We start from the raw sequence: 27,736 nt of genomic DNA on the forward strand, positions 1-27,736 counted from the left end.
TTCTTTCCCTGTTGTAATAAAGAAAGAATCCTGATCTCTATTGTCTGATTCTTAACCTTTCTTTCCGTGTTCCCCTAATTCTTCTTCTTTCTCTATTCATTCCAATCTCTCTCTGCCTAGAGGATTTGTCTCTTCTACTTTCGAATATTTCCAGATCTCTCTCATGGTAAAGATATTCAGTTAAGGGCCAGCCCGTGGCTCACTTGGGAGAGTGTGGTGCTGATAGCACCAAGGCCATGGGTTCGGATCCTTATATAGGGATGGCTGGTTCACTCACTTGGGAGAGTGCTGTGCTGACAACACCAAGCCAAGGTTTGGGATCCTCTTACTGGTCATCTTTAAAAAAAAAAAATTCAGTTGAATGATCTTGGGCTGGCCGGTTAGCTCAGTTGGTTAGAGCACAGCCTTGTAACAGAAAGGCCAAGGGTTCGGATTCTCATACTGGCCAGCCACCAAAAATACCCAAACAAATTATCTTGTATTCCATATTTTACTGTGAAATTAATCTACAGTGATTACCTCTGCTTTCTGCCTACACATTTCCTTGGGAGCATAGAAATGTCTTACCCCTTTACTTTCTACTTGGTGCAAGGCATGATGAGAGAGCAACAGGAGCTCACAGGAAGGCAAATCACCCAGCTTAAGCATGGGGGTGGGATCTAAACGATGAGCAGGGGTAAGCTAGATGATGAAGGAAAAAGAATGTTTCAGATATAGAAAGCCATGTATGCCAGCACTGGGAGGTGAGAGATCATGGTGAGTTCAAGGAATAAGTTCTGTCTTAGACTCTATGAACAAGTGCCCAAAAGCACAAGCAACAAAAGAAAAAATAAACAAACAAGACTATTTCAAACTAAAAAGCTTCTGCAAAGCAAAGGAAACAATCAACACAGTGAAATGACAACCTACAGAGTGAGAGAAAATATTTGCAAACTATACATCCAACAAGGGATTAATATCCAGAACGTGCAAGGAACTCAAGCAATTACACAGTAAAAAAAACAATCCAATTAAAAAATGTTCCCTAAACATTTTTTTAAGGAAGACGTACAAATGGCCAATAGGCACTTAAAAAAATGCTCAACATCACTAATCATCTGGGAAATGCAAATTCAAACCACATTGAGATGTCACCTCACCCCAGTTAGACTGGCTATAATCAAAAAGATGGAGAATAACAAATGCTGGCAAGGATGTGGAAAGAATGGAATGCTCTTACACTGTTGGTGGGACTGTAAATTAGTACAACCACTATGGAAAACAGTATGGAGCTTTCTCAAACAACTACAGATAGATGTACTGTATAATCCAGCAATCCCACTTCTAGATATATACCCAAAGGAATGGAAATCATCCTGTTAAAGGGACATCTGCATCACCATGTTCATCGCAGCTCTATTTGCAATAGCCAAGATATGAACCAACCTACATGTCCATCGACAGATGACTGGATAAGGAAACTGCTATATATCCACCATGGAATACTACTCTGCCATAAAAAAGAAGGAAATTCTGTCATTTGCAACAACATGGATGAGGTTGGAGAAAATTCTGGAGCTAAGAGAGAAAGAAGGAAGGAAAGACCAGGGGGAAAGTAGGGGAAAGGAGAGGGGAAGGGAGGTCAGAGATTAATTGGGTGGGAGACATGGGGAAAAATTGCAATTTGTGGTAATGGGCATGCTGATATTATTGATCTGGCCATCACATCTTGGGCACAAGTGGTGACAATCAGCTTTTTACCCCATGAATATGCATAACCAATAAAATTTTTTTAAAAAAGTTCTGTCTTGGAGAACTTGGAGAGAGAAGTCAGAGAACTTAGCAAAGGCTCAATTGCTCAGAGCCTTGGCATCAATGAGGGCTAGTAAAAGGTTCTGAGCAGGGGACAGAAATAATCAAATTTGCACCCTAGAAATGCTGCAGCATGGAGAATGCATTGGAGAGAGGACAAGAATAGACGGAGGAAGACCATTTGGGAAGATTTTCAGTAATCAAGGTGAGAAATGATAGTGGCCTGAATGAGAGTAGTGGCAAAGGAGTTATTTGAAATATAGAATAGTACAATAAATAGGCATTCATCTATTAAATATATATCAAACACTTGGTATGTTTCAGGATCTGTTCCAGGTATTGGGAATACAGCAGTGAACAAAGTAGATAAAAACAAATCAATTCCCTTGGGAAGCTTATACTCTATGAACATACTAAAGACAATAAAGAAGGTAAATAAAATGTATTATACAACAGTGATAAGAGTCAGGGAGAAAAATAGAGAATAGAGAAATGGAATCTTGTAGGCTGTGGCTGTGTGGGGAGGGTTAGTTTTAGGTCTGGAGTGAGAAGACCTAATGAAAAAAAAAAAGACCTAATGAAAAATATCTAAAGGAAAGAGGGAATTAGCCATGTAGACATCTGGAAGAATGAACGGCATTCTAGAGAGAGGAAACAGTAATGAACAAAGGTCTTGAAATGGGAACACGTCTGGAACACTAATGTGGCTGGAGTGACTTGAAAGAGGGTGAGGGTAGTGTGATGGTTACTTTTATGGGTCAACATAATTAGACTGTAGTCCCCAGTTATCCGATCAAACACTAATCTAGTGAAGGTTTTGTAGATGTGCTTAATATCTATAATCAGTAGTCATTAAGTAAAGGAAATTATTCTCAATAATGCGGATGGGCCTCATCCAATCAGCTGGAAGGCCATGAAAGCAAAACAGATTTCCCTAAGAAGAGATTCTGCCTCAAGACTGCAGCATCTGTCAACTCCTTCCAGAGAATTTTCAGCCTGCTGGCCTACCCTACAGATTTCAGATTTCATACTTGCTAGCATCCCACAGTCATGTGAACAAAGTCCTCAATTCCCAGAAATACAGATGCATCTCTCTCTCTGTATGTGTGTATATAAAATCTCCTGCTAGTTCTGTTCTCTGGAGAACCCTGACTAACACAGGTACTCAGATAGTGGGTAATTGTAGGGACAGATGGTTAAGAACTTTAGCTTTAATTTTTATTTATTTATTTTTAATTGAAACACACTGATTGTACAATACTTATGGGGTACAGAGTTATATTTCAATACATGTATACAATGTGTGATGACAAACCAGGGTAATTAGCATATTCATCATAGCAAAACTTTATCATTTCTTAGTGATAGGAACATCTGATCTCCTCTCTTCTAGCCATTTGAGAACATACAATAAATTACTGTTAATTATAGATGCCTAGCACTACTGTACATCACTAGACTTTATTTTTCCTAACTAGCTGTAATTTTGTGTCCATTAACCAACCTCTCACTATCCCCCCTCCCTCTTTTCCTTCACAGCCTCTAGTAACCAAAGTTCTACTCGGTACTTCTAAAAGTTCAACTCATTGTGTTTTCTTAGCTCCCACATATGAGTGAGAACACGTGGTATTTCTCTTTCTGTGCCTGACTTATGTCACTTTAACATAATGTCTTCCAGGTTCTTCATCCATGTTGCTGCAAATGACAGGATTTAATTATTTTTCATAACTGAGTAGTATTCCATTGTATATATATATACCACATTTTCTTTATCTATTCATCTGTTGATGGACACGTATTTTGATTCCATACCTTGGCTACTGTAAATAGTGTTGCAATAAACATGGAGGCTGCAGATATCTTTTCAGTATGCTAATTTCCTTTCCTTTAGATAAATACCCAGTAGTGGGATTTCTGCATCATATGGTAGTTCTACTTTCAGTTTTTAGAGGAAACTCCATACTGTTCTCCATAACGGCTGTACTAATTTACATTCCCAGCAACAATGTATGAGTTTCCTTTTCTCTGCATCTTCACCAGCATTTGTTATTTTTTGTTTTTTTGATAACAGCTATTCTAACTGGGGTGAGATGATATGACATTGTGTTTCTGATTCACATTTCCCTGACGATTAGTGATGTTGAGTATTTTTTCATATACCTGTTGGCCATTTGTTTGTCTTCTTTTGAGGCATGTCTATTCAGGTCATTTGCCCATTTTTTAATTGGATCATTTGTTTTTTTGCTACTGAGTTGTTTAAGTTCCTTATAAATTTTGGATATGAATCCTTTGTTGGATAAATAGTTTGCAAATATTTTCTCCCATTCTACTGGGTGCTTCTTCACTCTGTTGATTGTTTCTTTTGCTGTGCAGAAGCTTTTTAGTTTGATGTAATTCCATATGTCTATTTTTGCTTTTATTTCCTGTGCTTTAGAAGTCTTTTCCACAAATTTTTTGCCCAAATCAATGTCTTGGAGTATATTTCCCTTCTATTTTCTTCTAGTAGTTTTATAGTTTCAGGTCTTAAGTATTTAATCCATTCTGAGTTGATTTTGGTATACAGTGAGAGATGGGGGTCTAGTTTCTTTTTTTCTACATATGGATATCAAGTTCTCTCAGTACCATTTACGGAAGAGGCTGTCCTTTCCCCAATGTATGTTCTTGGTGCCTATGTCAAAGATCAGTTGGCTATAAATAAGTGGATTTATTTCTGAGTTCTCTATACTGTTCTATTGATCCATGTGTGTTTTTATGCCATTACCATGCTACTTTGATTACTACACCTTCGTAATATCTTTTGAAGTCAGGTAGTATAATGCCACCAGCTTTGTTCTTTTTGCTCAGGATTGCTTTGGCTATTTGGGGTCTTTTTTGGTTCCACATGAATTTTAGGATTCTATTTTCTAAAAAAGGACAACTATACTTGGTATTATGTACACTTTGGGTAGTATGGTCATTTTGACAATACTGATTCTTCCAATCCATGAAATAAAATATCTTCCTATTTTTTTATGCATCCTCTTTAATTTCTTTCATCAGTGTTTTGTGGTTTTTATTGTAGAGAACTTTCATCTCCTTGGTTAAATTTATTCCTAGGTATTTCATTATTTTGGTAGCTATTGTAGATGGGATTGCTTTCTTGATTCCTTATTCAGTTAGTTTGCTGTCGGTGGATAGAAACGTTACTGATTTTTGCATGTTGATTTTGTATCCTGCAATTTTACTGAATTTGTTTGCCAGTTCTAAGAATTTTTTGGTATAGTCCTTAGGTTTTTCTATATTTAAGATAATGTCTTCTGCAAAAGGAGATAATTTGACTTTGTTTTCTGATTTGAATGCCCTTTATTTCTTTCTCTTGCCTAGCTGCTCTGGCTAAAACTTCTAGTACTATGTCAAACAGGAGTGGTGAAAATGGGCATTCTTGCCTTTTTCCTGTTCTTAAAGGAAAAGCTTTCAACTTTTCTCTGTTCAGGATGATGTTAGCTGTGGGTTTGTCATATATGGCCTTTATTGTGCTGAGATACTTTCCTTCTGTACTGCATTTGCTGAGAGTTTTTATCATGAAAGATGATGAATTTTATCAAATGCTTTTTTTGTGTCTATTGAGATGATCATACGGTTTTTATCCTCCATTTTGTTGATGTGGTGTATCACATCTATTGATTTGCATATGTTGAAACATTCTTGCATCCCTGGGATAAATCCTTTTGATCATGGTATTTTTGATGTGCTGTTGAATTCAGTTTGCTAGAATTTTGTTGAAAATTTTTGCATCTATGTTCATCAGGGATATTGGCTTGCAGTTTTCTTTTTTTTGCGTGTCCTTGTCTGATTTTGGTATCAGGGTCAGGGTAATGCTGACTTCCTAGAATGAGTTTGGGAGAATAACCGTGGCTTTGACTTTTTGGAATAGTTTGAGGAAAATCGGTATTAGTTCATCTTGAAATATTTGGTAGAATTCAGCAGTGACGCCATCTAGTCCGGGGCTTTTCTTTGTTGGGAGACTGCGGATTCAATTTCATTACTCATTTTTGGCTTGTTAGGTTTTCTATTTCTTCTTGGCCCAGTCTTGGTGTTGGAGTGAGCAGGACTGAAGCCATGTTGGGACCTAAAACTACAAGGGCTGTAGGCAAATTTTTAAAAAGACAGTTTCTTTTGCTAAATAGGAAAACCAGACTGAGAAGCTAATCAGTACTTTACAAAGCTAACAGTTCTTTCTTTGAGACTTGTAGAGTTTTGAGAAGTGATTAAGGCCAAATGACTGGAAGCTGACCTTGGGCACCAACCAAGTCAATCAGAGCTCTGCAGAGCAAAACTATGCAAAAGACTTTGTTGAAGAGTTGATTCCACTCTGGAGCAAATCAAAATCTTGCAGGGTCCTGAGATAACAGCAAGGATGAGAGCAAAAACCAGATGAGGTCTTGGCGAGACCTTGTACCTGACTCATAGACATGGACCCCTCATAGCTTACATACCCTTCCTTCCTACTTTTCATTTTCCTGTTCCACTCCCTTATTCCCCTCTTTAAAAACCCCTCAGTAAACCTGAGTCTTTGAGATGGCTTCAGCTTGGCCATTTTCCTTCTGGTTTACTGGAGAGATGGGTTAGCCTAACACCTCTCCTCAGGTCTCCAGTATTCCTGAATAAAAGTTGACTTCCATTTTCACCAATATTTGTCTTTTGTTTGTTTGGTTTTTGTCTGGGGGCAAGCAGCTGGACCTGTGAGTTTGTTATCAATTTTGGGGAACTTCAGCCAGGAGCTGAGTGTGTGCTGTAACATTGGTAGGTTGTATGTGTCCAGAAATTTATGCATTTCTTCTAGATTTTCCAATTTGTTGGCATATAGTTGTTCATAATGGTCTCCAATGATTCTTCGTATTTTTGTGGTATCAGTTGTAATGTCTCCTTTTTCATTTCTTATTTTCATCATTTAGGTCTTTTCTCTTTATTTCTTAGTCTAGCTAATGGTTTGTCAATTTTGTTTATCTTTTCAAAAAACCAACTTTTTGTTTCATCAGTCTTTTGTATCTTTTTTGACTCTATTTCATTTAGTTCTGCTCTGATCTTTATTATTTCTTTTTGTCTACGAATTTTAGGTTAGATTGTTCTTGCTTTTCTAGATCCTTGGGGTGCAATATTAGGTTATTTGAAATCTTTCTATTCTTTTGATGTAAGCATGTATTGCAATATAATTCCCTCTTATTACTGCTTTTGCAGTATCTGATAGGTTTTGGTATGTTATGCTTTTATTTTCTTTTGCTTCTAGGAATTTTTTGATTTCCTGCTTAATTTCTTCTTTGACCCATTGGTTGTTCAAGAGCATGTTTAATTTCCATGCATTTGTACAGTTTCCAAAGTTTCTTTTATTGATTTCTAGTTTTATTCTTTTATGGTCTAAAATGATACTTGATATGATTTCAATTTTTTAAAGTTTCTCTCCGTGTGAGTTCGTCAACTTTATTGAACATTAGAGTTGTCTGTGGTTGCCTCTGGGCCTAGGCACTGGGGTGCTCAGCAGCTTCTTGCTGAAGTGGGCAACACTGGGCTGGGTTGCTTGGGTCATGGACAAGGTCTCGAGTTTTTGGGAGAAACACTGGGGTCCTCTGCATCTCCTCAGCTGGAATGGGTGATCCTAGGTGTGCTTGCTGGGCTCCAACCAAGATCCTGTGCCCCTGATAGGGGTGCTGGGGTGCTCTGAAACTCTTCAGATTAAACAGGCAACCCTGGGTGGAATTGCTGGGGCATGGCCAGGACTTTGGACTTTGAGGAAGATGATGAGGCACCCAGCAGCTCCTCGATTGAAGGGGGTAACTCTGGGTGGGATCACTTGGGCTTCTGGCTGGGCCCTGAACCCCAGAAAGAAGTGATTGCCACTCTGCAGTTCCTCAGCTGGAGTGGGTAAGGTTGTTAGGCTTGTGGGTGGGACCTTGTGTCCCCAAGAGAGACACTGGGGCACTGTACAACTTCACTGTTTAAGTGGGCTGTTTTAAGTGAGGTCGCTAGGGTCATGGGCAGGGCCCTACACACCCAAGGGAAATGCTGGGTCACACTGCAGCAACTCAGCTGGGGTGAGTGGCTCTGGGCAGGTTTGATGGAGCTGTAGATGGGACTCTGTGCCTCCGGGAGAGGTGCATGAGCGCTCCACTGAAGGAAGCAGGGCCACTGGCAGTGGCAGAAGGCCCTGATTGGGTGGCTTTCTGTCCTGGGAGTGGCCTCTGCACTGTGCTGAACCGCCTGTTTCTAGGGGTGCAGGGTGCCACATGGGTTCCTGTGATGGAGTCACAGTGTGATGAGGGGGACTTAGGGCTGTGGAGATATTGTAGTTTTTGAGCCCCAGGGCAGAACGCACTCACATGTTGGCTCTGATCTTAAAATGGTGAAATGCTCTGACAGTCTGGGATCCGGAGGGTGGGAGGTGCTCAGCCTCAACTCCCTCCCTGAACCAATGCCGTATTGCATGGGCTCCCAGCAGCTCCCAACACTGGGCTCACAGCCTGCAAGGACAACACGGCTTCCCTATAGCTTGAATTACAGGCATCCACAGCGAAAGAGGAGACTTCTGGGAACTCCCCCCACCTACCATTTCCCTACAGCAAGGATTAAAGATTTCCCCAGAGATAGTGTGCAGCTTTGCAGCTTCAGTTCCAGCCTGACGGGGAGGGGGGTTGCTGCAACTGGGAGGGATGGGTGGAGCTGTTCCACCACCACCTAGTCCCTCGGGTTAGGGTTTAACAGCTGCTCTCAGCTCAGTGGTGTGCGGAAGTAAGTTCAATGGCTGCTTAGTCTCTCCAGCAGCAGTTCCAGTTTCAAGATGATGCAGTAGCTGTGCAAGCCACAGAGGGTAGGGCACAACATTGGCTGCTCTGGGAAAGCACAAGTGTGTGGACTCCAGGCAGCTCCCTCAGCTGGGCTCAGTGCCTGTGAGGACTGCCAGGGTCCCCATTGGTGAGGACAGTAGGTATCCAAGGTAGGTGTTGATGGGGACTTCTGGGGTCCTCTTGCTTACCTTTTTTTCACAGGGAGAAATTCCTCCTGGTTCCCTGCAAGTTTAGCAAAGTGCTTTGTTCTTGCTGGGGGATGGGGTGGTGGGGGCCAGGTATTTTCTTTTGTTCTCTATGTGGCTATCCTGAATTTCTGTGCTCACTAGTGCTTCTGTTACTCCTTTGATGTGCTCAGTGCTCTCCTTTAGTTATTTTTGTCCAAGTGTAGTTGTCTATTTGTTATTTTGTGATAGAGAGGAGCTGTAGGGTCTTCTAATTGGCTGTCTTGCTCCCCTGATTGGCTAGCATTATCTTGCTGAAATTTTGCTAAAGGCTTTCTCCTAGCATACTTCAGTGGCAGGTGGTTGACAAGCTGGAACAGGCATAACTTAATCAAAAGAATAAACAATTAAATCTATTTCAAAATGAGGTAGAAGTTGACTGTAATAGGCTTTCTACCTTCTAGTGTCATCCTCTAGTATCAGTATAGGTATTTAAGTAGGTTTATAAATTCTGTGGAGATTCAACCCTAGAGTGCTACTACACTATGGCTGATGTACAGAGAAGAATCTAAGTTATATTATTCAAATACAATGATGTTTTGGGAAGCAAGAATTTTTGACTTAGATATATATTTACATCAACAAAATGCAGAATGTAGTCCAACAGCAATTGTATTTTGATTCTCTGTCTTAGAAGAAGGTACTTGATGGGAGAGAGGGAGAAATTTCTTGTAGGAATGATGCCTTCTGAGTAGTTTTCTTGTATGTTATAGAATCTATAGCATAACCTTGCTTAAACAGATTACCATGAGATCCTTATAATCTGCAGTGGCACTGATGAGATTACTTAATTTATTGAATGAGCTAATATAAGTCAAGTCTTTAGGACAGTAGCTAATATATGTTGGATGAATATTAGTTTTTGTTTAGAATCTGTATCAAAATCTTTCTCCATGAAGTTTCTGAACCTAAATGTCACTCATTTGCTACATTTCAGAAGGATCGGCGATTCTGCCTTGTGTTTTCTGAGTATGAATTTTGATATAGGGATCAAAGTTCTTCGCTTCATGTGTATGTGTCTGACATAGTCTTGGAAATATTTTTCTTTAATAGAAACCAAATAAACCTGTTTATTTTTCCAATTTATAGGTCTGATTTTATAGTTCCATCTTACTCAGGCTCTCATCCAAGAACTTTCTAAGCATGTAAAAAAAAGACCTTTCATTACATAATCCATTTTTCTTTAATTTGAATGCTATGTTCTGTTTAAGACAAAAAGATAACACCAAATGTTTCAGTTTGATCCATTTATTATTGCTGCCATTTATGCGTACACTTGCCTGATTCTCTTCCTTAAGTCCCAATGATACTTTTGTATGTGCAACACTTGTCCATCTCTAGTTTCCTTGTGCTGAAATGTTTAGCATAGGAATGTGAGGTATCTCTCGGAATCGGAAACAGAGTGGCAATGTGCAGGATAAAATGTTTGGGAGCTCATGAAATTCATTGTGAAGTGCCACTAGATACAGTACTTTATTATATTTAGAGAGCTTAACATTTCAGTTCTTCCATAGAACAGAAAAGGAAAGGAAGCATGTAAATTACATAAAATTTAAGTGCAATTAAAACAATAAAAACGTATCTTAAACATTTATTGTACAAATTTAGCAAAGTGTTCAGATGAGCTGCAAAACCTTGGAAATTGTTGTAATAAGGTTTTTTTTGTTCTTTTTCCTTATTTTCAATATTTCTCTGCTTGTATTATGTGTAATCAGCTTGCAGCAAAAGAACAAGTGGTGATAAACAAGGACCAAAAGAACCTCAAAAGGTGACAGTGAAGAAAAAAGAATTAGGAAAAGCAAAAGTTCAAACATTAAAATTCTGACTAACATGAGATGAAACCAACTTAAACCTGGTAAATCGATTTACAAGAAAACTAGGCACTTATTGCTCTTTAGTTTTATATCCAATAACTGCATCAAACCTAATGTTAATCTTTCGTTTTAAAACCACCAGGAAACGCTCAGGAAGGATCCTAAAAGAAAGATACGTGAACATAATTAGGAAATTAATATTAAGTGCACTTGTAAAATACCTTCTTTTAAAATACTTATATTTATCATGTATCACGTCATTTCATCTTAAATAGGATTAAGAACTTTAACTCTGAGTTGCTACTATATATTCTTTACCACTAAATCCATTTTCTTTTCAAAAGGAAAAGAAAGGGGGGAAAAAAAGTTTAGCCTACTAAGGGTAGGAGTAACATGAAATATTTAGTTTTTGAAATAAAGAAGCTATTTTTCAAAAGATGTGCAGAACTAAATAGTTGAGAAATTAAAGGCTTTAAAAAAGAAACATGACATTGAAAAGGAAGTGACAATAACAGCAAATTTAATACTTTATAATCCAGAACACTATTAAAATATTCCACTAAGAGACTGGAGAAGTAGAATTGCTAAATAAAAACACAGATAACACATTTGGTTTTGGGCATAATGCCGAACAAGTTATGTAACCTTTGAGTTTAAATTCCTCATGTGTAAATGGAAAAATTAACACGTATCCCACAGTGTTCTTAGGTGGAATCAATGTGTTGATATAAAACGCCTTGAACAGTGATGGACACTAGTAGGTCTCATCTTTTTTTCTTCAGACCCTATACTTAAGAATATTTAGGAATTTGTCACATTCCAATGGGTCTCAGAAAAACTAAGCAGAATATGTAAGTCAGTGTAACAATGCACAAGATCTGCCTGATGGCATTAAAAGAGGGTTCGGAAATTGAACACCAAACACTCATAATCAGAGGGAATTAGGGCAATGGTAATAACAGTAGTCATGGAATCTAAAATTTATTGAGTACTTACAGCGTACTGAATACTTTCAGTGTATTATTTTATTTATTCCTCTCAGTCCTATAAAGTCCTATTTTTGTCTCCATGTTATAGATGAAGAAACTGAGTTTGAAGGAAGTGCTTTTTACAAGGGTATAGGGAAAATACAGCCAAAAAGTCAAGTTAAGAAACAAGGGGAACAGAGTCAAACAGGATATCTGTGGTTATGCACCTGGGCCCCGGCCCGAGGCAAAGGGCGGATAGTTCCCAGAAATAGACAAGTCAGTTAAAGTTTCAAGAGTGCCCCTCAGCTGTTTCAAGGACTCCCACTTGACCGAAGTTCACCCCTGGCTTGATTTAAACTAACCAATTACCTTGCTTCTCGCTTCTGTACCCGCGCTTTTTGCTATAAAAAGGACCCAGGAGCTCTACTCGGCGCGCCAGTCTTTCGAAAGACTGAGTCGCCCGGGTACCTGTGTGTTCAATAAACCTCTTGTTTTTGCATCCGAAGCCGTGGTCTCGCTGTTCCTTGGGAGGGTCTCCCTGAACTGACTGACTACCCACTGCGGGAGTCTTTCATTTGGGGGCTCGTCCGGGATCGGAGACCCCCACCCAGGGACCACCGACCCACCAACGGGAGGTAAGCTGGCCAGCAGTCGTTCTGTGTCTCGTTTCTGTGTCTCGTCTCTGTGTCTGACTCAGTGATTTCGACTGTCTTTTCTGAGCGCGCGCATTTTGGTTTCAGTTTGTTCCGGGTTAGTCGCTCTGGGAGCGAAGTGCGGGTAGCGAACAGACGTGTTCGGGGGCTCGCCACCCGGCAATCCTGGGAGACGTCCCAGGATCAGGGGAGGACCAGGGACGCCTGGTGGACCCCTTGGCAGAGGATTATTGTGTTTTGGTCTCACCGCGTCTCGGGAGGCGCGCTCTGCCATCGGACTCTTTCTTCTATTTCTACGGCACTCGGTCTCGTCGCCGTTTCTGGTTTCTTTTTGTCTTAGTTGTGATAGGTCTTTGCGTCGTCGTTCCCCTATTGGAAATTTTCGAGATGGGGCAAAGTGCCCTTACGCCCCTCTCCCTTACTCTAGATCATTGGAAAGATGTCAAAGCCAGGGCTCACAATCTGTCCATGGAGATCAAAAAAGGAAAATGGCAGACTTTCTGTTCGTCTGAGTGGCCCACATTCGGCGTAGGTTGGCCGCCAGAGGGAACCTTTGATCTTACTGTCATTTTTGCAGTTAAAAAGATTGTTTTTCAGGAGACCGGAGGACACCCGGACCAGGTTGCCTGTGTCGTGGTATGGCAAGACCTCGCCCAGAATCCCCCTCCCTGGGTGCCACCCTCCAGCAAAGTCGCTGTTGTTTCGGGATCAGAAAATACTCAAAGGCCACCTACAAGGAAGCCTTCCGCCCCTCCCCAACCCCCCGTCCTCCCGACACCAGATGACCTATTTTCTCTCTCTGAAACCCCACCTTACCCGGCGGCTCCGCTGCCCCCTCTGGCCCCTCAGGGAAACAGATCGGCACCAGGCCGAGCGCCCGGTGATCCTAGCCCTGAGGGACCGGCTGCGGGGACTAGGAGCCGCCAACCTCGCAGTCCGAGAGACGGCTCCGGTCCTGACTCCACCGTAGCTTTGCCCCTCCGAGCCATAGGGCCCCCAGCTGAGCCTAATGGCTTGGTCCCTCTACAGTATTGGCCTTTTTCCTCAGCAGATCTTTACAATTGGAAGTCTAACCACCCGTCTTTTTCTGAAAAACCAGCAGGACTCACGGGACTTCTTGAGTCCCTTATGTTCTCTCACCAGCCCACTTGGGACGATTGCCAACAGCTACTCCAGATCCTCTTCACCACTGAAGAGCGAGAAAGGATTCTTCTGGAGGCCCGCAAGAACGTTCTCGGGGACAACGGGGCCCCTACACAACTCGAGAACCTCATTAATGAGGCCTTCCCCCTCAATCGACCTCAATGGGATTACAACACGGCCGAAGGTAGGGAGCGTCTTCTGGTCTACCGCCGGACTCTAGTGGCAGGTCTCAAAGGGGCAGCCCGGCGCCCCACCAATTTGGCTAAGGTAAGAGAGGTCTTGCAGGGACCGGTAGAACCCCCCTCGGTTTTCTTGGAACGCCTGATGGAGGCATATAGGAGATACACTCCGTTTGACCCCTCTTCTGAGGGACAGCAGGCGGCAGTTGCAATGGCCTTCATCGGACAGGCAGCCCCAGATATCAAGAAAAAGTTGCAGAGGCTAGAGGGGCTCCAAGATTATTCCTTACAAGATTTAGTGAGAGAGGCAGAAAAGGTGTACCACAAGAGAGAGACAGAAGAGGAAAAACAAGAAAGAGAAAAAAGAGAGACAGAAGAGAGAGAGAGACGGCGCGATAGGCGCCAAGAAAAAAAAACTTGACTAGGATTTTGGCCGCAGTGGTAGGTGAAAGAGGGTCTAGAGATAGGCAGACAGGGAACCTGAGCAACCGGGCAAAGAAAACACCTAGGGATGGAAGACCCCCTCTAGACAAAGACCAATGCGCGTACTGTAAAGAGAAGGGTCACTGGGCAAGAGAATGTCCCCGGAAAAAGAACATCAGAGAAGCCAAGGTTCTATCCCTAGACGACTAGGGGAGTCAAGGTTCGGACCCCCTCCCCGAACCTAGGGTAACATTGACAGTGGAGGGGACCCCCATCGAGTTTCTGGTCGATACCGGGGCTGAACATTCGGTGTTGACCCAACCCATGGGGAAGGTAGGGTCCAGGCGGACAGTCGTAGTAGGAGCAACCGGCAGCAAAGTCTACCCCTGGACCACACAAAGACTTTTAAAGGTTGGACATAAACAAGTGACCCATTCCTTTTTGGTCATACCTGAGTGCCCTGCTCCTCTGTTGGGCCGGGACATTCTGACCAAACTAAAGGCCCAAATCCAGTTTTCTACAGAGGGCCCACAAGTAACATGGGGAGATCACTCTACCATGTGCTTGGTCCTAAACCTAGAAGAAGAATACCGGCTGTATGAAAAGCCGGCCTCTCCCTCCATCGACCCATCCTGGCTCCAACTTTTTCCCACCGTATGGGCAGAAAAGACAGGTATGGGACTGGCCAATAACGTCCCACCAGTAGTAGTAGAGCTGAAATCGGGTGCCTCACCGGTGGCCGTCCGACAGTATCCAATGACTAAAGAAGCCCGGGAAGGCATCAGACCCCACATCCAAAGGTTCTTAGACCTAGGGGTCTTAGTGCCCTGCCAGTCGCCCTGGAACACCCCTCTGCTACCAGTAAAAAAGCCAGGGACCAATGACTATCGGCCAGTCCAAGACTTGAGAGAAATTAACAAAAGGGTGCAAGACATTCATCCCTCAGTCCCAAACCCATACAGCCTCCTGAGTTCCCTTCCGCCTAGTCACACTTGGTACTCAGTCTTGGATCTCAAGGATGCCTTTTTTTGCCTCAAACTACACCCCAACAGCCAGCCACTGTTCGCGTTCGAGTGGAGAGACCCAGAAAAAGGTAACGCTGGTCAGCTGACCTGGACACGGCTGCCACAGGGGTTCAAGAACTCACCCACTCTCTTCGACGAGGCCCTCCACCGGGATTTAACTCCTTTTAGGGCTCTCAACCCCCAGGTCATATTACTCCAATATGTGGACGACCTCCTAGTGGCAGCTCCCACATATGAAGGCTGCAAAAGAGGGACACAAAAGCTCTTGCAGGAACTGAGTAAGTTGGGGTACCGGGTATCAGCTAAAAAGGCCCAGTTATGCCAGAAAGAGGTCACCTATTTGGGGTACCTGCTCAAGGAGGGAAAAAGATGGCTGACCCCGGCCCGGAAAGCTACAGTTATGAAGATCCCTACTCCCACAACCCCCAGGCAGGTCCGCGAATTTCTGGGTACTGCCGGATTCTGCAGGCTCTGGATTCCTGGGTTTGCTTCCCTGGCTGCACCCTTGTACCCCCTGACAAGGGAAAACATTCCTTTTACCTGGACTGAGGAGCATCAAAAGGCTTTTGACCACATAAAAAAAGCCTTGCTGTCTGCCCCCGCCTTGGCTCTCCCAGACCTCACCAAACCATTTACTCTATACGTAGATGAAAGAGCCGGTGTAGCCCGAGGAGTGCTTACTCAGACCCTAGGACCATGGCGACGGCCAGTAGCTTATCTATCAAAAAAACTGGATCCAGTGGCCAGTGGGTGGCCAACCTGCCTAAAAGCGGTTGCTGCAGTGGCACTCCTCCTCAAAGACGCTGATAAGTTAACCTTGGGGCAAAATGTGACTGTGATTGCTTCCCACAGCCTCGAAAGTATTGTGCGGCAGCCCCCCAATCGGTGGATGACCAATGCCAGAATGACTCATTACCAGAGTTTGCTGCTAAACGAAAGGATATCTTTCGCGCCCCCTGCTGTCCTGAACCCAGCTACCCTACTACCAGTCGAGTCAGAATCCACCCCAGTACACCAATGCTCAGAAATCCTTGCTGAAGAAGCTGGGACTCGACGGGACCTGAAGGACCAGCCATTGCCCGGAGTGCCTGCCTGGTATACAGACGGTAGCAGCTTCATTGTGGAAGGTAAGCGGAGAGCAGGGGCCGCCATCGTAGATGGCAAACGGACGGTATGGGCAAGCAGCCTGCCAGAAGGGACATCAGCCCAGAAGGCCGAGCTAATCGCCTTGACGCAGGCATTACGCCTAGCCGAAGGAAAAAACATCAACATCTACACGGACAGCAGGTCGCCATTATCCACTGCCCGGGCCACCAGAGAGGAAATAACCCTGTGGCGGCCGGGAACCGGAGGGCCGACGAGGCTGCAAAACAAGCCGCCCTGTCGGTCAGGGTGCTAGCAGAAACTATAAAGCTTCAAGAGCCAATCGAGCCTGCTCAAGCTAGGACCAAGCCAAGAGAGCTCACTCCTGACCAGGGAAAAGAATTCATTTAGCGGTTACATCAGCTAACACACTTAGGACCAGAAAAGCTCCTTCAACTAACGAGCCGCACCAGCCTCTCCATCCCGAATCTCCGGTCCACCGTTCAAGAAGTCGCCAATCGGTGTCCGGCTTGTGCCATGACTAATGCGACTACCACCTACCGAGAGACCGGAAAAAGACAACGGGGAGATCGACCCGGCGTATACTGGGAAGTAGACTTTACAGAGGTAAAGCCTGGCCGGTATGGGAACAGGTATCTGCTAGTATTTGTAGATACTTTCTCTGGATGGGTAGAAGCTTTCCCTACCAAAACTGAAACGGCCCTGACTGTATGTAAAAAGATACTAGAAGAAATCCTGCCCCGTTTCGGGATCCCTAAGGTGATCGGGTCAGATAATGGCCCAGCCTTTGTTGCTCAGGTAAGCCAGGGACTGGCCACACAACTGGGAATAAATTGGAAATTACATTGTGCGTATAGGCCCCAGAGCTCAGGTCAAGTAGAGAGAATGAATAGAACCATCAAAGAGACCTTAACTAAATTGGCCTTAGAGACCGGTGGAAAAGACTGGGTGGCCCTCCTTCCCTTAGCGCTGTTCAGAGCCAGGAATACCCCTGGCCAGCTTGGTCTGACCCCTTATGAAATCCTCCACGGGGGACCCCCCCCCATACTTGAGTTGGGAGGAACACTGGGTCCCGATGATAACTTTCTTCCTGTCTTATTTACTCACTTAAAGGCTTTAGAAGTTGTAAAAACCCAGATCTGGGACCAGATCAAGGAGGTATACGAGCCAGGTGCCGTGGCCATCCCTCATCCGTTCCAGGTCGGAGACCAAGTGCTGGTCAGACGCCATCGACCCAGCAACCTTGAGCCTCGGTGGAAAGGCCCGTATCTGGTATTGCTGACCACCCCGACCGCAGTAAAAGTTGATGGCATTGCAGCCTGGGTACATGCTTCTCACCTCAAGCCTGCGCCACCCTCCGTACCAGATGAATCCTGGGAGCTGGAGAGGACTGATAATCCTCTTAAGTTGCGCATTCGGCGGCGGCGGAGCAAGCCTACCAAGTAATAACCCTAACCAGCCCAACACCCTCACCTGGCAGGTACTGTCCCAAACTGGAAAGGTTGTCTGGTTCAAGACAGAAGTCCACCCCCTTTGGACTTGGTGGCCCTCCCTTACCCCTGATATATGTGCCCTGGCGGCGGGTCTCGAGGCTTGGGATATTCCAGAAATTGATGCACCGGCCTCTAAAAGAGTCAGGCCTCCTGACTCAAACTATGAAAATGCTTATAACCAGATCAAATAACTCCCCTTGGTTGACCACCCTACTGTCAACCATCGCCGGGCCCCTATTACTCCTCCTTCTGTTGTTCACCCTTGGGCCCTACGTCATCAATAGACTAGTCCAATTCATCAATGATAGGGTAAGTGCAGTTAAGATTCTGGTCCTTAGGCAAAAATACCAAACCTTAAATGGCGAAGATAACTTTTAATTCCGCTCTAAGATTAGAGCGATCCACAAGAGAAATGGGGGAATGAAGGAAGTGCTTTTTACAAGGGTATAGGGAAAATACAGCCAAAAAGTCAAGTTAAGAAACAAGGGGAACAGAGTCAAACAGGATATCTGTGGTTATGCACCTGGGCCCCGGCCCGAGGCAAAGGGCGGATAGTTCCCAGAAATAGACAAGTCAGTTAAAGTTTCAAGAGTGCCCCTCAGCTGTTTCAAGGACTCCCACTTGACCGAAGTTCACCCCTGGCTTGATTTAAACTAACCAATTACCTTGCTTCTCGCTTCTGTACCCGCGCTTTTTGCTATAAAAAGGACCCAGGAGCTCTACTCGGCGCGCCAGTCTTTCGAAAGACTGAGTCGCCCGGGTACCTGTGTGTTCAATAAACCTCTTGTTTTTGCATCCGAAGCCGTGGTCTCGCTGTTCCTTGGGAGGGTCTCCCTGAACTGACTGACTACCCACTGCGGGAGTCTTTCAAGTTTCCAAGAAATTAAATAATTCATTCAGTGTTCAAGTTGCAAGCACATCACACAAACAGCTTCATTCAACTCCAGAGCACAAACTTTGAGTGTCTATGTTAAAGGTCTAGGAACTAGAATTAACGTGTTCAATCAGCAAACATTCCATTTAATTGCACTTTATCAACTGTCTGATCTTAAATATGAGTAAAAACATGTACTAGATCAAATTCACTTCTAGTGCCGCTTACCTTTCCAATACTGTTAAAACAGCTACAGAAGATGGAACAAAAATCATTTTCTGCTCAGTCAGGATCCCAGTCATCAGCCTGCTGACGACTTGCTCAGGTTCCAGAGTGGGTCCCAAACTGAAATCAGAGATAGTCTTCAGAAACAAAAACGTCTCCCTGAGGTTTCATTGTTACTTGGGTGTTAAACAAACAAGTTAAGTTACCATCAGAACCATAACATAGCTGACTTGCAACATCTAGCCCCTCACAGGAGCTCAGAAGTGCTTTACCATTAACAATAATAATAGTGACCATGTATTTAGTGCTTATTATGTACTGAGCACTGCTAAACATTCCTATTAAGCTGTACAACAACCTTATGAAGGCAAGATTATAATCCCTATTCTACAAATGAGAATGATAAAACTAACTAGGACTCAAAAATAATTTAGCTACATTAGGAATGACACGTTCAGTTTTAAACCTTCAGCAGTCTTGGGAAAGAAATCAGACACCACTATATGCATTTTATTATATACTAAGTCTCTTTGGTAAACAATTTCTAAAGTGTCAGAGGAATCAAAATGATAAGTACGGCTCTAGGTCCTTGATCTCCATAAGGAACCCTCATATTTATTATGTCTTGATATACTTTTCAGCTTTGTTACTTTGTTCCATGTTACATCTTCACTTTGTAATCACCCAGGTATGTACACTACAGACTAGCAGGTGGTCTCTGAAAAGTGGCTTTAAAAAAATCTGGGTGTTAGAATAAGCGCACTAAGGGAGGAGATGCACAAGAGTTGGTCCTGAGTTTAAAACATTTTATTAATGACTTAGAAAAAAAGATACATGGGCCAGCCCGTGGCTCACTCAGGAGAGTGCAGTGCTGATAACACCAAGGCCGCGGGTTCGGATCCTATATAGGGATGGCTGGTTAGCTCACTGGCTGAGCGTGGTGCTGACAACACCAAATCAAGGGTTAAGATCCCCTTACCGGTCATCTTTAAAAAAAAAAAAAAAGAGATACATAATTAAATATACTCATAAAATTTGCCAATGTTACCAAACGGTTTGGGTGGCTAACATTTTGGGGAGGCAGATTTTAAACGTGTGTGACTAGTTAAAAGAAGTAAGACAAAAAATGCTGAATGAAGTTCTTTAGAAATAAATACAGAATAGTTCATTCAGAAAGAAAAAAACATGTTGCAAAGCAAAATTGGGACAACTGAGAAGTATAGTATTGTACTTAAAAGTGAGCATGATAGTTGGATACATGAAGGAAAGTAGAGCTTAAAAACTTAAAAATATGTGATATAACCTTTCATTCTCAGCATAGGTCAGGCATTTATTAGAATACCGTGTTCACCCCAGGACCCTGAAGCAAGACTATTACATATGAAAAGGTTGGAGATGTGACAGGAGAAGAAATATAATAATGAAATCGATGACTTTTCGCCCAATGGAGGCAAAAATCAAAGGTAATGGAAGTCTGAAGAAGACTAAGCAGTCCCTTAGACTGTAGGGTAGGCAGGGATGCGTGCCATTGAGGACGAATCCAGAAACTGAAGGAAGCCATGCCTTGAAAAGCATTCAGAGGGAAATTCACTTTGTAGCATATTGCTGCAGATTTCAGTATTCCCAAGCTCCCTGAAAGCTCATAAACACCTGTAGTACAGGAAGCTCCCTCGTCCGCACTGTGGCCTTGCTAACCCACCTATCAAGTAGTGCTGCACTGACAGAACTTTTCTTGGAGTACCTGATCTCTTTACCTAAAGTTCTTAGCCCTGTCAGAGAACTTGTCATTGAAATGTAATGACTGTCCAATATCATGATTCTAAAAAGGCCCAAAGAAAAGACTTTCAGAAAAAATTCTATTTCTGGGCGGAATAAAATCTTAATGATTAAAATGTCAGTATGGGAAAATATATTTTTCCTCTGTCAGTCTAATGTTAATGAGAGTTGCAAATCCTACTAAACAAATGTTTGTAATGGATTTTGTAGAAACTATTCAAAAATGCTTGGGGCCCATCTGTTGGGGTAGGGAGGAGAGGTGCATGTGGGGATGGAAGAATACTGAGGGGGAAGGAGACTTTTCAGTCAGTAGGACTACGTTTGATTATCCACTTTACCACTGAAGTAGCTGAGTAATTTTGGGGAAAATATTTCAACTCTTCAAAGCTCAGGTTTTTGTTTTTGTTGTTTCTTAATCTGAAAAATGGGGATAATGCAGTGGTATGGTGGTAAATGTTTAACAACTGGCTTTCTAGGGGACAAAAATCCCAGTTTTGTAGCATTTGCTGATTTCTGTGGTGTGAATACTCCCACCATGGCTGATTTTAAGCCACCAATATGACATCAGAGAATGAATACAAGCTAGTACCAGCAGTCCACTAGGAATGTGATGGTTCAGTGGAAATGTACATTTAAGCACTTCATACAGTTGTACTGTCCAAATGTTCCTTTTATCACCTTCTTATTTAACATCTTTTTATGGTACCATCCAATAAAAACTAATATCTCTCTGTGACACACACACACACACACTCACACACACACACACGCACACAAACTCCTACACTTTTAGAGAAAAGTAAATTGTATTATGTATATTACAGTTGGGAAGGTAGATGTTTTATTTTTTTTAACTCTTTTTTGTAATAATGAGTGGGTCACAAGAGAGTAGATATTTTAAAAGGATGTTCAATAAGAATAATGCTTGGCTATCAAAAAATAATCAGAACACCCAATTACACTCAATGTAATAAGTTCAGATGATGCTGTATTGTTTATATGATTAACTGGAAAGAAAAAGATAACTTACTTCAAGAAAAAACCATTTAATTAAAAATTGCTTATGCACCTAAAAACAGAGCCCCCAACTATATGAAGCAAAAACTCACAGAATTGAAGGGAGACAGACACTTTCAACAATAGTAGTTGGAAACTTAACACCAAGGTCAAAGGTTTGGATCCCTATATTGGCCAGCTCCCAAAACATAAAAACTAAAAAATAAAATCCCCCACTTTCAACAACGTATTGAACAACTACACAGAAGATCAACAAGAACTAGAAGACCTGAACAACACTAAACCTAAGATCACTACACTCAACAACAGCAGAATAGACATTCCTCTCAAGAACATATAGAAAATTCTTTCCAGGACAGACCATATGTTAGACCACAAAACAAATCTCAATAAGTTTAAAAAGATCAAAATTATACAAAGTATGTTTCCTGACCACAGTGGAATGAAATTAAAAATCAATAACAGAAGAAAACCTGTAAAATTCACAAACAGGTGGAAATTAAACAGTGCACTCCTAAATAACCAATGGGACAAAGAAGAAGTCACAGGATATTATAAAGTACTTTGAGATGAATGGAAATGAGAACACATCATATCAAGACTTATAGGGTGCAGCCAAAGCAGTGCTCAGAGGAAAATATATGGTTATAAATGCCTATGTTAAAAAAGAACAACACTTCTGTCCTTTTGGCTCTCTGAGCAGAACCATGGTGGTTGGTAAGAACAAGAGCCTTACAAAAGGAAGTAAAATAAGGGAAATAAAGTAAAATAAGAAGATAGTGGTTTATCCATTTTCTAAGAAAGATTGGTATGATGTGAAAGCACCTGCTATATTCAACATAAGAAATCCTGGAAAAACACTAGTCACCAAGACTCAAGAAACCAAAATTGCATCTGATGGTCTCAAGGGTTGTGTGTTTGAAGTGAGCCTTGCTGATCTGCAGAATGATGAAGTCGAATTTAGAAAATTCAAGCTAATTACTGAGGATGTTCAGGGCAAAAACTGCCTGACTAACTTCCATGGCATGGATCTTACTCATGACAAAATGTGTCAAAAAATGGCAGACCACGATTGAAGCTCATGTTGATGTCAAGACTCCCGATGGTTATTTGCTTCCTCTGTTCTGTGCTGGTTTTACTAAAAAGTGCAATAATCAGAAACAGAAGACCTCTTACACTCAGCACCAACAGGCCTACCAAATATTGAAGAAGATGATGGAAATCATGACCCCAGAGATGCAGACAAATGACTTGAAAGAAGTGGTCAATAAATTAATTCCAGACAGCATTGGAAAAAATATAGAAAAGGCTTGACAATCTGTTTATCCTTTTGAGATGTCTTTGTCAGAAAAGTAAAAATGCTGAAGAAGCCCAAGTTTGAACTGGAAAAACTCATGGAGCTTCATGGTGAAGGCAGTAGGTCTGGGAAAGCTACTGAGGATGAGACAGGCGCTAAAGTTGAATGAATTGATGGATATGAACCACCAGTCCGAGAATCTGTTTAAAATTCACTTTCAATTGTAACAAATAAAAAGTCCTGTTTGTGGGGGAAAAAAAATTTTAAAGGTCTCGAATCAATAACATAAAATTCCACCTTAAGAAACTACAAAATCAAAAACAAACTAAACCCAAAACAAACAGAATGAAGGAAATAATAAAGATTAAAGCATAGATAAATGAAATAGGGAACAGAAGAACAACTGAGAGAATTAATGGAACTCAAAGTTGGTTCTTTGAAAAGATAAAAAATTAGCAAACTTTTAGCTAGGATGACCAAGGAAAAAAAGACAGAAGACTTAAATGACTAAAACTAGAAATGAAAGTGGAGACATTACTACCAGCCTTACAGAAATAGAAAAAAATTATAAGAGAATACTTTATAAACAGTTATATGCCAGCAAATCAGATACGCTAGATGAAATGCATAAATTCCTAGGAATACACAAACTACCAAAACTGATTCAAGATGAAATAGAAAATTTGAGTAGATCTTTAATGAGAGATTGAATCAGTAATCAAACAACTTCCAGGAAAGAAAAGCCCAGGACTAGATGGCTTCATGATAAATTCTACCCAGGGTTTAAAGAAGAATTAGCACCAATCCTTCTGAAATTCTCACAAAAAATAGAAGAGGAAGAAACTCTTCTTAACTCATTCTGTGAGGCTAGAATTCTCTGATGCTAAAGTCAGACTAAGAGATCACAAGAAAAGAAAACTACAGACCAATATCTCAGTAAATATAGATGCAAAAATCCTCAACAAAATATTATCAAATCAAATCAAGCATTATATTAAAAGGACTATACACCATGACCAAGTGAGATTTATCCCAGGAATGCAAGGTGGTTCAACATACAAAAAACAACCAATGTAATATACCATTTCAACAGAATGAAGGAAAAAACCTACACGATCATCTCAGTAGGCACAGAAAATGACAAAATCCAACACTTTTCCAATGTAAAAACACTCAACAAACTACGAGTAGAAGGGAATCTTTTCAACTTCATTTGTATAAGCATTTGTGTAATATAGTCTGATTCATGTAAGCAGAGTGGAGTAGTGAAGATAGCAGGACTTATTAAGTATGAAAAGATGATTGTCAGCCTTTTTAATAATCAAAGATATCATATTAATATAAAACAAAGGTACTGTTTTTCCCTATCATAATGGCAAAGATTAAAAGTGTGCTAATATTCGAAGCTGGCAAAGGTGAGGGGAGTAGGCTCTTTATGCCATGCTGGTGGGAGGATAAATTAGGACAATCCTTCTGGAGGGCAATCTAATAAATCTATCAAAGCAAACATGTTCCTACCCTTGATCCAGCAATTTCATTTCAAAAATGCAATCATAACAAAAGAGTTGAAAAAGTGAGCAAAGATTTATATGTACATACACTATACACAAACACACATGTATAATATATAAACTTACAAACAGGTAACACATAGGTCTATGTATACATGCACACACACAAAGATATGCATTTATTACAATAATGAAAGATTAGAGACCTAAATGTCCATCAAAGAGAATACATACACCCAAATATTGTCATACCAAAATTAGAAAGAATAAGGTAAGGTAACTATGTATCAACACAGAAAGCTGACTACAGCATATTGTTAAGCCAAAGTCAGTTTACAAAATCATACATATGTTTCCAAGTACAGGAAAAAGAAATGTATTAAAATAAGGAAATGCAGCCTACTGAATTGGAAAACAATAACTGGAAATCCAGTTTTTTGATAAAGTGGTTTTCTTTGGAAGAGTAGCATTTATGAAGGGGGTTTTCTCTATAGTATTTAAATTTTGTTTACAATCATCACACATCAGAAAATCGATAAAGAGATTTCCAATGAAATATTTAATATACAAGTTAAAGATAACGATTCTCAGGGAAAAAATTTCAATTTATGTGCAATTTTATGTTATAAAATAAAGCTAGGGCATTATGACATTTGAAGTCAGAGAGATCCGGGCAGGAATTCCAGTCTGCCACTTTGGGGCTGTGTGACCTTGAGCAATTTTCTTAACTTCTCCAAGTTTCAGTTTCTTTGTCTATAAAACAGGGATAAGACTTATTTTGTAGAGTTGTTATAAGGATTAGAGCAGAGGAGGGCAAACTATGCCCGGGGGAACCAAATCTGGCCCTCCAGGATTAGAGATTAGAGGTAATTTATGTAAGGCACCTAGTAGGGCTTCTGATATTTAGTAGGCCTTCAGTAAATATTTTTCATAAAACTATTTTTATTTATATATGAAGTTGATTTAAAAATGGTAATCCTTAGTTTTCAAAAAATTAATTGTAATATCTAATTACATCTAATTCTAATAAACTTAGATTATGCTGTATTATAAGCTTTATAGTAAGCCAGTTTCTTTTCTTTTTTTTTTTTTTGTCGTTTTTTCGTGACCGGCACTCAGCCAGTGAGTGCACCGGTCAGTCCTATATAGGATCCGAACCCGCGGCGGGAGCGTCGCCGCGCTGCCAGCGCAGCACTCTACCAAGTGCGCCATGGCTCGGCCCAAGCCAGTTTCTTTATAGTGTAGACATGTAAATATAAGAACTGATAAACTACATCTAGATGTGCTTTTAAAAAAGATGTGCTTTAAATTCCAACATTAATATAAAACAAGTTAAGTCAAATTCAGCCATGTGGAGGTTGGTTCAGTTTTCTTCATTCAGAAAGGCTTTGTGTAGTCTGGTTTGAATCTCAGTTGTGCTACTTATGGGCAAGTTACTTAACCTGTCTAAGCCTCAGACAACTCTCACCTACCAAAGAGGACTGATAACATCTCTCTCAAAGTATTGTTGTGAGGCTTAAGGAAATAACAGATTTTATTTAGTGTCCAAAATGTAAACAGGTGTTCAATTAGGGTACATTCTCTCTCTCCTCTAATTAGCACCGTTCTACATAAAAACTAACGTCACCTTTGGGGTCCACTCCAGTACCACTTTAGCCTTAACAGGACTTATGTGGCAGGACTAAGCCCCCAGGCCCTTTCTTAGCTAGGTTTATATTTCTGTGATTAGGCTAGAATTGTGCTGGCTTCTATGCACATTTTTTCCCCCACAGCAAGCTTCATTATTTTAAAATTGTGCTAATAGAGTTTTGCCAAGAGAGGGCACATCAAGGTTAAAAAATTCATGTAACTTTTAAAAACATGGTGTCTGTTATTAACTACTGAAAGACAGTCTGAGTGAAAAACTTGACTCAAATAGTTATTTTAGTCTCTAAATCTTGAAAAAAATAGAGGAAATTGACAAGTTTCCTCTTTGACACAAGGGATTTAAGTTTTAGTGAACTCTTATCCTTCCTACTACTCCTCCTCAGCTCCACCCCCCAACCCTACCGTCTCTCTTCACAGTCCAATTAGGGTTTTCTTGATTAATATAGATGAATTTAAGCACTGGGATTCGGAAGTAAATACCCTCCCTTTTGTTTTCGGACAAAATTGTGCCTTAAGAATAGATTTTTAGGGCAATTTGGTAGATTCTCAGGGGCTTGAGGTCTCTAGAGAGCTCCCAAACTTCTGCCTCATGTCGGCTTTCCACTCTGCCTACTTGGGGGATGACTTATATTGAGGTGCATTTGAAATAAAACTTACTATCTTCCCAAGTGGCCACACTAAATACTCCTCATTACTTTGAAATACATTTTTACCAAAGGCAGCTGAACTGGGGGAAAGAGGAAGAAGTTAGAGAGGGCAGAAGAAAACTTAAAAACTGAATTTCATCAGTGCAATAGAATAGACAATCCAAAAGGAGATCCTAATAATTAATTATGTGAATTTATTATAATATACATTTCAAATAAGTGAGGGAAATGATGAATGATTTAATAAAAAGTGCAGAACAACTCATTAACTAATGGGGAAAAACAATTAAATTGTACTACAACCTTATTTCTTAAATCAAAATAACTTTGCATGGAGCAAAGATTTAAATATGAAAAATGCAACTATAAAATATGTACAGTACTAGAAAAAAAATATGGGGTGATATTTTCATAAGCTTGGGATAAAAAAGGCCTTTCTAAACACCTCACAGAACTTAAAGACCATGAAGGAAAAAAAAAAAAACACAACCCAAAAAACCCTGAGAAATTTTAATGCAAAACTAAATGAAAATAGGCTTAAATATAAACAGCAAACTGAGAATCTATATAAGCAACTGATGTGACATGTCTTACATGTACAAGGAGCTCTTAAGTATCAGTTTAAAAACTCCATAGCTCAACAGCACAATGTGAGCTGACATCACCCAACAGACAATTCATAAAAGAAATCAAATGATCAAAAATCATATGCAAACGCTTTAATCTAGCTTGGTATCAGGATAAAAATAAAGATGATTCTTCATGTCTTGAATTGGAAGTGCTTAAAAGATTAGCAGAAGGTAGACTGGTAAAGAAGTGGAGAGGAAGGAGCTCTCCCTGCACTGTGAGTAGTAGTGGAAATTGGCGCAACATTTCTGGAGGGAGTTTGGTGATATGTATGAATAATTACAATTTGTAAATACAATTTACAATAATATTTACAATTTGTATACTCTGACCCACTAATCCCCCTTCACGGATCTACCTGAAAGAGATAATTACTCAAATGTGAAAATATGTGTGAATAAGGATGTTCATTACAGCTTTGCTGTGTTAAAAATCCGAAAAATTAAAAACAACCTTAAAATCATCGGTAGGAGATACTAT

General features: G+C 41.1%; 1 protein-coding gene and 1 pseudogene across 1 annotated transcript in view; one reads left to right on the top strand and one right to left on the bottom strand.

Moving 5' to 3' along the window:
* Positions 1-10,528: 10,528 nt before the first annotated feature.
* HSD17B11 (hydroxysteroid 17-beta dehydrogenase 11) overlaps positions 10,529-27,736 on the bottom strand; it is a 38,406-nt gene continuing 21,198 nt past the window's right edge. Inside the window, exons 6-7 of the mRNA XM_063108481.1 lie at positions 18,738-18,854; positions 10,529-10,808 (exon numbers count right to left, since the gene is read on the bottom strand). Of these exons, the coding sequence (XP_062964551.1) occupies positions 10,718-10,808; positions 18,738-18,854 (208 nt within the window). The 3' untranslated portion in view covers positions 10,529-10,717. The remainder of the gene's footprint in view (positions 10,809-18,737; positions 18,855-27,736) is intronic.
* On the top strand, positions 22,235-23,032 carry LOC134386240 (small ribosomal subunit protein eS1-like; annotated as a pseudogene).

This window comes from Cynocephalus volans, chromosome 9 (assembly GCF_027409185.1).
Source record: "Cynocephalus volans isolate mCynVol1 chromosome 9, mCynVol1.pri, whole genome shotgun sequence".
Taxonomy (NCBI): domain Eukaryota; kingdom Metazoa; phylum Chordata; class Mammalia; order Dermoptera; family Cynocephalidae; genus Cynocephalus; species Cynocephalus volans.